The 11,338-nt window shown below is 36.4% G+C and overlaps 2 protein-coding genes across 2 annotated transcripts in view; both read left to right on the top strand.

Moving 5' to 3' along the window:
* Positions 1–282, top strand: part of LOC127354615 (polymeric immunoglobulin receptor-like) — a 7,682-nt gene extending 7,400 nt beyond the window's left edge. Inside the window, exon 14 of the mRNA XM_051384629.1 lies at positions 217–282. The gene's annotated coding sequence lies outside the window, so the exon portion shown is untranslated. The remainder of the gene's footprint in view (positions 1–216) is intronic.
* A 3,615-nt stretch (positions 283–3,897) lies between these two features.
* On the top strand, positions 3,898–10,994 carry LOC127355039 (uncharacterized). Its single transcript, XM_051385484.1, has 8 exons — positions 3,898–4,009; positions 6,386–6,433; positions 7,432–7,764; positions 8,176–8,496; positions 8,769–8,867; positions 9,171–9,284; positions 9,404–9,474; positions 9,779–10,994. Exons 1-8 carry the CDS (start codon positions 3,898–3,900, stop codon positions 9,917–9,919), a joined length of 1,239 nt encoding a protein of 412 aa, XP_051241444.1. The 3' UTR covers positions 9,920–10,994.
* Positions 10,995–11,338: the final 344 nt, after the last annotated feature.

Genomic DNA, 11,338 nt, shown 5'->3' with positions numbered 1-11,338 from the left:
ATCTGAGAATGGAAAGATGTTTGGCTCTGGACCAAAGTATCTAAAGAGCTAAAGAAATTACCAACTAACTGCTTATTAGACCATTTTCAGGCTGTGTTGAATGTAGTTTTTAATTATTAATGATACTGTAAGTGATTTTGAAAGATTTGCATAATAACATGAATTCTGTGTAACACCGTCCTCTTATCTGTTTATTTTTGTGGATTCTTTTTTTAGATTTATGAAAATCAGGAAGTTGTTGTTGTGCACTCAGAGCACGGGACCTCCAAACCGCAGAAGACCTGTGATGATGTAGGTGAAGATGAACAAGATTCTGTGTACCAAAACTTCTCCACAACAGATAATATCTACTGTAACCAATGAAATACACATAAAGCCAAGAAATGAACAGCATGCACATCTGTGATCAAACTTTCCATCTTTTTTGTTTTGTCTCAATTATCAGTAGTAATAATATGATTATTTGCACATATTTGCATTTACCTTTACACTCATTCTGACTGCTTATCATTAGTTTTATCTTGTAAGAAATATTTCAGCTAAATATAACATATATATATATGTGTGTGTACCTTTTTAATAACCTATTAAACCTATTAAAATCAGATTGAATTTGTCCTGGCACTAAAATAACAAAGTATATACCCTTGAAACCATGCGTTTGCTGAGCACTCTGTGTATTAGACATCATTATGAAGGTGGTGGAAAAAAAGCTCAGGATCTAAAACTGAAGGGGTTCTAAACATTTGAGGCCAGTTAGATTATAGTGTATAGCTCATGTTACCTGTCAGTGGTACTGGACAAAAGGACTGAGGATAATCATTTTTCTTGGTCAGAGAATGCTTACACCAAATATCACAGTAATTAAACTGAGCAAATGAAATGACCATGTGATTATTAGACTTCTAATCAGGCGATGCTGAATGTCTTTTTTATGATTACTGACACATTTATTTTGAAACATTTGAATGATAACCTCATTTCTGATCTATGTAACGCTGTCCTCTTATCTGTTTATTTTTGTTGATTTGTTTTTTAGATTTACGAAACTCAAGACAGGAAGGAGAGGAAGCTCACAATGGGGGACCTCCAAACCACAGAGCACCTATAACCACTATAATGATGCAGATGAAGACCGGAACATGTCTGTGTACCAAAACAGAAGATGTTTAAAACACTCTACTAAAGTCACATTAAAGCCAAGAGATGAACATCACGCACATCTGTGATCAAACCTTGCATTTTAGGCCTCACTCGTTAGTTTTGTCTCAATTAACAGCTGATCAACACATATTCACATAACTGTCTTTACAGACCATAGTTTTTATTGAAACAACTCATCAGTATTATTTTTTGCATTATATAAATGAGATATAGAAACAGTAACACCATGTTGTTATCAGTTTCAGATTTCTGATGATAAAGTGGTTGAGAAGTCAAAGTACATTTATTCAAGTATAATCATTCAGTACAGTTTTATCATGGATTTCTTGTACTCAACTAGAATATTTTCATTTTAAGCTACTTTACACTCCACTACATTTGTTTGACTAATACTGATACTACTTTTCAGGGTTGACGCTCACTTGATTTGACTGACAACTTGAGCTTTAAGTCCACTTCCTATAAAGCACACAGTCACATCATGTTAATATGTGTCACACTGAGCCCTCTGCTGGTGCTGTTTAACTGTTACACTGAATATAAAGACTTGATTCATGAAAGAGTCAATAGGCAATATTCCAGATTATATGGCGAATCAATAAATATTAATCAGTCCATGGATATTATTTAGTTTATATGTGTTAATTTTAGTTTTTAATCTTATTCTTGGAAATTATTTGTTTTACTCAGTTTCTTCTTTTTATTGCTTTTATTTGTCTATCGCCTTTTTTTTTATCACACTAATGATAATTCAGTCAGGACAATTTTTGTCAAAAGAAAACGTACTTTTCAAATGCAGAATATTATAATTGGCAGTATGGCTCTGTTTGCATTATATAAATGAGATATAGAAACAGTATCACAGTGTTGTATTGACTGTCAGTTCTGATGAACTCAAATAAAGTACTGGAAAAGTCAAAGTACATTTATTTTATCACTCTAATGATGAGACAGAGGTTGCAGGAAATGATTTATGTATAGGCATATTTGTAAGAACAAATGCAAATTGGTATTTAGAGGATGAATTATTTGAAGTAGGTTTCACTTTCTCTTATGGACATTTTAGACATTTTTTAGAAACATTTTTGACTTTTACCAATAAGATGTTGACTTACACAAACTTCATCTTTTTTCCAAGTTTCCATGAAGGTTTGAAACTAGTCCTATGTTTATGAGTTTAAGTTTAAGTTTAAAAGTTTAAAATCTGCAATGGGAAACCTACTCCAGAAGATTTTGAAAACACATTTGTAAATGTTTTTTATGTCCTTGCCCACTAAAAGGCTGAATAAATCAACAATTTCACCACATTAAGTTAAAAGACAATAATATGCCTATGGCTGTTTTGTTTTCTGCTGCCCCCAAGTCGCAAAAAAACAGCTTATCTGTGCTTGTGCTGTTTATGTGGTCAGCACATTATGGCTCGGTCTGTAAGAGGGAAGCTGGGTGACATTCTTACTGACAACATTAGTCAAAGTGCTAGTTTTGTTATGTAGAATTCACACATCAAACCTCTATGGAGGTATCTCTGACACCCATATACCACAGTGACACGTAGCTAACAGAGAGCAGGAAGTTGCCTTTTTTTAGACCAAGAAATTCAACACTACACATATCATGCTTTAAAAGCTACACCTGCTTTGTCTCATAATGTAAAGAATGTGATTGAAATGTGCTGAGAAATTTGTAATGAGAAATAGGGTCAGTCAATGTGATTGTTTATGATATACAGGGCGTATACAAATTAACCACTCAAGTCATCTTTTTGCCAATTACTGGATACTTTCTTAGTCTCTCTCAAGTAGTTATTTAGATTATTATTTATACTTTTCCTTAACTGGTACAACTTATTTACTTGGTTACTGGCAACTTGGCCATTGCCGTAAGTTTTCTGATACTTCACTGGTCTTTATTTATCCATTGTCGTTGTGGAAAGTAATTATTGTTCATTTTGTACATTATTGCAGCTGTTGTTTCTTCAGTTAGCATGAAGCACCTTTGTTGGTTTAGCTACAGTCCCTGCGTGTAGCCAGTATATCCCAGATGTAGATTGCAATAAGTCGATTAAGGTGCAATACCCTGGCCAATGTGCAATATACTTGATTATTATGTCATTCTTTGTAATTATCTACAACTTCTACAACACCACAATCTTAAAACTCATTACTATTTATTACATTTCTGTCAGCAATATAGGGTTAGGGTTAGGGTTATTCCTGTTTCAGTTGTAAGGCAGTGTATGTTCTAAGAACCTTTATTCATGGATATTGTTGTATTGTATTGTGTTTCAGTTTCACAGTCAAATGATGTCTCTCAGTAAACTCAAAAACAACACAACCTCCTTGGTCTAAGAGTCTTTCTGGGCAAATTTGAAATTTGAAATGATATCTTCTCATCCCTTCAGAGCAGAGAAGAATGGTTTCAGTGCTTACTACACTGGACTTAAGCTTTTACAGCTTGTCACAAATGAGGACATAATAGAAGCATCTCTACTCAGAACCAAATATGGAGGAAGAAAATTAGCCTGAAGACGGCACAAAAGTAGTTGAAGCCCTAGTACATCATGAGTGGATTTAGAGATTTGATTTGTATGCTCATGTTCATCACGATCATCCTGTAGCTCAAAAGCAAGCATGGCTTTAGTTGTTCCACAAGCAAAAGCAAAAACAGCAGAGGCCTGAGCACTGACCACACATAACACCCTGCTAACTGGGCTACATACATAACGAGACATAGATGTTCTATGTGTATGCAAGCAATCTGATCCAACAGATCAGCAGCAGTCAACATCTCCAGACCAATGGAGATATGTTCCATCCGAGCAAAACCCAGCGGACCATGGGTCAAGGTCGGTACCAGGTGCACTCCTAGCAAACACGACATGGCTGTCAGGACCACCCTTCTTATCAAAGCCCCCGAGATGTAGTTTGACCTCATGAACCCACATCAGACACAGAGATACACCCAGTGTTGTCAGTGCACATCACTCAGGCTTCCAAAGGTCAGCTGGGAAATGCAGTTTAGCATTTAGTTGAGTTAAGTTTTACTTTTGGTTTAGTAGAGAAGCACATGACTGCTGCTGCAGGTTAGACATATTTTCTGTGCCCTGGACATTTTCTTCTGTCCATTGAAGCAATTGAAGGCCATATACGTTTTCTGATACCTCACTAGTCTTTATTTATCCATTGTTGTTGTGGAAAGTAATTATTGTTGATTTTGTACATAATTACAACTTTATTCATAGATATTTTTGTACCTCCTCGGTCTAAGACTCTTTCTGGGCATATTTGATTGTTTGGATAAACTGCTTCAACCACGAAGAGGGAGGCCAGCATAAACGTTACCTTAAAGGAATACTTTAGTAGACTTCTTAGATCTTAGAAAATAAGCTAATTTGCTATCTTGCCAGGAGTTAGTTTACGCAAGAAGACTGTTTACCATAATGATTGGCATATGGCATAGTGAAAGTCCAAAGGTTAAAAAAAATCTGCCTACCAATACTTCTAAAGCTTACTAATTAGCATGTTATATCTATCTCGTTTAACCAAATTAGACTAGCTGACCTGTAGTGATATTGTTCTGACGGCTCATTATTCTTAAAATATACCAATATGTCACCAACGTATGTCTGTAACTTAACTGATGTAAATAAAGTACCTATTTTAACCAAAATCATCATCTTTTCTGTAAAGTATTGACTTTGGGGTGAACCTTGAAGTGCAAAAATTCTGACTCGTTTCTGGGATTTAGGGCTTATTCCTGCAGCACTCTATTGGGCTTTTGTAATAATAGGTGCCTTCCCAGTTTCCAGTATTTATGCTTAGCTAAGCAAACAGTCTCCTGGCTGTAGCTTCCTATTTAGCATACAGAGATTTTCTCAGCTACTTTAAGAAAGAGAAAAAGCCTATTTCCCTATATATATCAGTCCTTCTAGAAAAATGCTGAGTTTTTTTGTGATTGTTGTGGGCAAAAATGATTATGCGGCACGTTTTCTTAAAAAATGCGATGGAATATGTGGGATATTTATGCAATTGTATGCGATGAAATTGCGGGAACTTGCAAAAATTGCGGGAACTTGCAAAAATTGCGGTTTGATGAAAAAGGAAAAAAAGTGATTCCCCCAACAACCTGTTCTCACTAGGCTACTACCTTAATGTAAAGAGTCATTTCTTATTACTTCCTATGATAAGCAAGCATCACACATCACAGAAAGTGCTGGGAATATTTAAGTTCTCATCTTGTTTTATTTCAGACCTTAATAAACACATGGCTCAAACTTACAAAACATTGATGAGTCAAACAAGTTCTGTAGCTTTACAAAAGGAATATGTTTCAACTTCTGTAAAAATTAATAAATAAAATATAAAGAAATAAAATGTGTGCTTCCTGTTTTACAGAGGTAACTATACAAAACAGACATCTTCTGTTAAAATAAGTGCTTCCAATGCACAAAGTGCAATCTCTTACTGTAACGTAAATTTATATCCTACTAATATACTTACAACTGTAGGGTTTTCATCACGGGGTTTGCAGCTTTTCAATGATGTTCACGTCGCGTAATTACGTCGCTTCATAACGTTCCATGGCAACAGGGGAAAATGGCTAAACGCAAAATTTTTCAAGATATAGGTGACTTATGCGGGGATTATGAAATCATGCAAGCCTCGCATATTTTGCGCGGAAATCTGCAATTTATGCGGCATATTTGAAAAAATGCGGCCCCCGCATAAATATGCGGACTTTGGCTGATTATGCATTGAATTATGCGATCGCATAATCGCGTTTTTCTGGAGGGACTGATATATACTGTTGAGATACTTCTTAGACATATGTTAAATACCCTACAAGAAAAAAAAGTCAAATTAGTAACTGTTTCTTCAGTGGTACGTGACTGCATCAAAAGCTGGCATCAATCTAAAATAAAGGCACTGTACGTATTTTTGTTAATGACAAAGAAAGAAAAGAGGGCCCCCAAATTAGCTTCAGTTCCCTTAATGGTCTAGTACCATAGAAAACTACTGTATGTGATAATTCGAGGCTGATAAAGTTGTTGACCTGAAGGCTGGACTGTGACAATTCAGTATTTGTTTGTTAACACATATTGTGAGGTGTAATATTCTCATCATTAAACGCACCACTGTTTGTGTGAACTATTCAGTCTCATAGTGTATAGTGCACGTAATTTCTCAACCACATAAGATGTAATTTCTCTGTTTCCTTGCAGTAACATCCAAGATGCTGAGCCTTCAAAACCTGCTGATCATCCTCTGCAGTAAGTTCTTTAGATTAGACTTTAAAAATGATCTTTCTAAGATTGCTTTGTCTTTTTTGTGCAGATTATTGTTACCTAGCACCTGCAAAAGCATATGGATGTGTGTGTGTCTGATAATTGAATTGTAGTTTTTCTCATTCACTTTGGCTCAATTCTTAAAGTTCAAATCTTTAACAATTAGTTTGTTGTTCACAACAGATTTAAATTTCTCATTCATTCAAGCCAATTTCATGGCATATCTTTGCAAAAGAGTAGAACTGTCTTCAATTTGCACAATTACCACTTGCACATGGCTAGCTGATCAAATGATGAGTTGATTCTCAGTGAAATTGTCAAAGTCTTCACATCTTGCATCGTTTGTGCAATTGGATGCAAAATTACCTATTCAACCAAATCTGTCAAATAAACATTGGTTTGTGATGTCTGCTACATTGACAAATTAAGGGAGACACTAATGAACAGGGAATCACAATAAGCCTTCAGTGAGGAGGTACAATTTGTTTGTCTTTTTACCAAACTACTGCAGGCGTTTTCATTGTTGCTTCACAAATACATTTACTGCGTACAAATCCTTATTCTAGAGTATTCTAGAGTATTGACGATCCTCAGTAAAGTTTTACCTGCTGTTGAAATCTGAAACTCAAAAGCTTAGTGCAATACATAAAAGCATTCAGCAACAATCAACAATGTGAAACATTTCCAAGGTCAACTGTCATAGTGAAAAGACATGGCCAAGTTGATTGCCCAGTACAGCTCACACGATAACTTTTAATTTTGGTGGCAACGGTGAATGGCACAATAATTCGATTTTGAAGCATGAATGAAATGTTTTGGGTGAATGACAAGAGTTAGAGTTGTAATGTCCCATGAAACAATTGACAATGACAATTTCACAACAGTTTGGAGAACGTTAAGACTGCTTCAAAAAAACAGCTAAAGCAAATTGGAAAAACTATGAAACCTGTTACCGGACTTTCTTTCTATTTCCTGTTCCACAGTTCCACTGCATTGTGTGACCAGTGCAGCTGATGTGATCTATGCAGCTGGATACACTGGGAGAGAACTTAAAGTGTCCTGTCCCTATCAAGAGGGATATGACTTTCATGAGAAATACCTGTGCAGGAATGAGTGTGACAATGATGATGAAATTGTGATTAAGACTACAGAAGTGAAGAAGGGCAAATACTCCATCCTTGATGACAAAAAGAAACAAATCTTCACAGTGACCATCTCTGATCTTGATCATACGGATGCTGGTAAATACCGGTGCATGATGAACAGACTAGGAGTGGATCCCTCAAGTGCTGAAGTACAAGTGGAGGTGGTGCCAGGTACTAGAATAAATTAATCAATCAATTAATAAACCAATAGATAAATAAAAATTCTGATATGTATAACCTACTGTGTATGTCCCTCAGCTGTCTAATGTGAAAGTTACATTGAATGTTGTTAAGTGTGGAAGAATGCTCCCTTTAAGTGCCACAGCAGGAAGAACACAGGATTTCTCTGCAAAACCCCTCAACTCAAAACCCTTTACACTGAGAGCAGAATGTTTAACTAAAGTCTAACTAATAAAGTTCAATTTAAAAAAAATTGTACTTAACCACTTTTTACATTTCAAATGAACAAAATCATGTCCCAGAGATTACAATTGAACAAACATTTGGGTAAAAACCTTATATATTTATATATTCTGTGTCTGTGCCTGTGACGATCTGTGATGTTGATTATTTTACTGACAGACACCTGCTGTGACCGACCCACCAAAGTCCAAGGTTATGAGACAGGTTCAGTGTCCTTCAGTTGTCCGTATGAGTCTAAGTACCGGACCAACATAAAGTACATCTGCAGAGGAAACCAGTCCTCCACATGTCTGCAGCAGGCTTTAATCACCTCTGACCACAAACGAAACAGACAGTTCACACTGACTGATGATACAACATCAAGGAAATTCACAGTGGTGATTAAGAGTTTGACCCAAAGGGATTCTGGTCCGTACCTTTGTGGTGTCCATGGAAACACTGGATTGGATGTTTTCTCTGCTGTTCAGCTGGAAGTCAAAGGTGAGTCATCATAGCTCTCCCTCCTCATATCACACAGAGGGTTGGTTTATACATAAGAAACATTACTGCTCACAAATGCTAATGAGTCGTCTGTAAAACAGGGTTAAAGTATGGTTCTCTGTAAACCTGCACATTGTAAAACAGACTCAGAACTTTTTATGTCTGTTGTTGTTGTTAGTTGAAAATACATAAATCATTTATTTTAACTTAGTTGACAATAAGGAATAATAAGAGTGAAGATTTACTGTCCTAAGAATCTTTTTCTCTGACAGCTTTACCAAAGAAGACCACCGTTGTGATCCGTCTTACCACTGTGGAACCTGTTAGCCCTACTTCACAAACAACACAGATCTCTGAGAAACCCACCAAAGGTACATATGTCTGTCTGTGTGTGTGTGTGTGTGTGTGTGTGTGTGTGTGTGTGTGTGTGTGTGTGTGTGTGTGTGTGTGTGTGTGTGTGTGTGATTGATTTCATTGTGCTCATAGTTCTAGGCTATGAAATTATAAATAAAACCATCAATAGCCACGAAATAGCAAACAATGACACAACCAAAGTAAAGGAAAAAAATACCAGGAATAAAAGCTCTGTGCAGGTACTTTCACTTGAACAAAGTAGTGTGGTGCTGATTTTTGTTCATCAGGAATGGTTTATTGTGTTTGTTCATTTTCCTCAGATGCAGCACCCAAAACCTTTGTTGTTGTCATTGTCCCTTCACTTCTGGCTGTACTGCTCATTGTGACATTTGTCCTTGTTCTGGTTTATAAAAGCAAATGCTGCAAAGTGCAAGGTATGTTTTACACAGGTGTACAGTATATTCAATTTCAATTCAATTCAGTTTTATTTGTGTAAGGCTAAATCATAACATATGCTATCTCAGGACACTTTTCAACCCCCACTGTTTTGCAGGAGCTGGAGTCAACATTAACAGTTCAATGTGGATGACTGCTGAAGAAGGAGAAGTGTTGGGTTTGGCTGAGGTGAGCAAATAAAACTTAAAATCTAAAGTGTTGTTAATGGCTCAGAGAGGCTGCAGTGTTCATTACACACCACCATACAAATGTGTAGAACAGAACAAACAAAATACTCATGATTTTGCTGTTATTGGGGTTTAGATTTAAACATTACAAAACGTGTCATCAAAAACATTAATTTTCATTCTCTAGAGACCAGGAATATCAACAGTTAGTTATTCAGTGCATTTTGACAGATGTGGGAGGTAACTGAAACCTCTAATATGCTGTGACGTCTATGTAACTGCACTGATTTTGTTTATTTTTGTAGCTGAGTAAAAATCAACAACTCACACAGCGCTCAAAGCAGCATGTCTTCAAGAAGCACCATGATGGTAAAAAAGACCAACAAGAGTCTGAGTATCACTGCCTCTCAGAGATGCAAGACATCTACGATAAAATATGCAACTAATTGCATTGTAAGTCTTGATCATTGATCTGCATGAATGACCTAACCCCTGACTGTTTTCCCAAGATAGCGCCCGCCTGTATACGCGAACGCTACTGCTGTTCTAAACTATCTTTTTAATAAACTGTCTGTACACTTACAAAGTTCTCAATGCTTCGGTTTATAGGTAGAGACCCTCATTATGCTACCGTGTAAGTGTGGTGCTATTTTGAGTCTTGTTAGTGGTATAAAAAGTGATTTCTTTTCACGTTACTGTGTGCCCCGTTGGCTAGCGTTATAAGCTAATTAACGGTTTGTGCTAAAACCGGTCACGGTCGATTAGCATGAAAACATATCCCAGAGAACGGATCAACTCGATACACATGTGTTATTAACACCAGGTTCATTTTGCGCCGGAATTGTCCTTTAACAGCTGACCAACAGAAATAATGTGCCACCATAATTGTTACTGTCTGATTAAAAACAGGGTGGACTTCTTTGTACAGACTTTCTTTGTGATTTTCCATGAGATGTATTGTGTGCATACGCACATATTCTATTTCTAATTGAAAGTTTATTAATCTAATAACATTTACATTTGAAATGCTTCCTGTGTCTATTTTTGTCACCAGTTTCTAGGTTTATTTCTCTTAATAGTTGTTACGCTGTGGCCTTCTTACCAATTACTCGTGGTCTGCAGTTTTGGTATAGAACAAGATATTATCATTTAAGCACCTGTCTTTAAATGTTCTGCTTTAGCCAAGTACCCGAAATGACACTGGGTAGTATACCTGTATATTTGGAAAAAGTGAATTTTTAGAGAGAAAATTAAGAAATCAGTGTTTCATTGTTCCAGGATAAGATGGAGATCTGTTGAAGCTTCTTTTAGCTGAGATCAGAGGTGTCCATGTTTTTTTAGGTTATAGTTGTCACTCTGTTAGTGTGTGTGTGTGAGGTTTGTCTGTCTGTCACGGAGTGAATGGTTTTTTGTTTTGGTCCGTCTTGTACTTCAGTTATTGTAGTCATCTGTAAATCTGTATGCATTTTGATGTAAAGCAAATGAGTGTGCTTTCAATCAATAAACTGCCATATAAACAAACTTGCCTCACCTTGTGTTCCCTTGCAATGAGCATTTAAGCAACACAACTGCACCATATCTGCATCCCACAAAGGGTTGTATGCAAGTATTGTTTATAGTAAACATGAGGTATTTGAGCGTGTAGAAGACTGTACGTATGTAGCAATCTTGTGCAGTGTTAGTTAGTGTGATGGAGAACTCAGATTTTAGGGTCCAATCACTGATAGTGTGAATGGCGGCTTGGTCTGGCTTACTGAGACACTTGAATGAAGCAGAGCCATCACTGATGCTACAGTAGGCCTTTTATTGCAATGAAAAGTGAAAATGTCTGCCAGAAAGTACATAAAAAACAAAATAAACATACC

Source organism: Dicentrarchus labrax, unplaced genomic scaffold (genome assembly GCF_905237075.1).
Source record: "Dicentrarchus labrax unplaced genomic scaffold, dlabrax2021, whole genome shotgun sequence".
NCBI lineage: Eukaryota > Metazoa > Chordata > Actinopteri > Moronidae > Dicentrarchus > Dicentrarchus labrax.
This window is presented reverse-complemented; position numbering and strand designations above follow the sequence as displayed.

What these genes read in the sequence shown, in the direction of transcription:
- LOC127355039 (XM_051385484.1), top strand. Translation starts at nt 3,898, where the DNA reads ATGTTCTATGTGTATGCAAGCAATCTGATCCAACAGATCAGCAGCAGT. An exon ending in CCTGCTGATCATCCTCTGCA is followed by an intron (nt 6,434 to 7,431) that starts GTAAGTTCTTTA and finishes CCTGTTCCACAG; the next exon opens with TTCCACTGCATTGTGTGACC. An exon ending in ACAAGTGGAGGTGGTGCCAG is followed by an intron (nt 7,765 to 8,175) that starts GTACTAGAATAA and finishes TTTTACTGACAG; the next exon opens with ACACCTGCTGTGACCGACCC.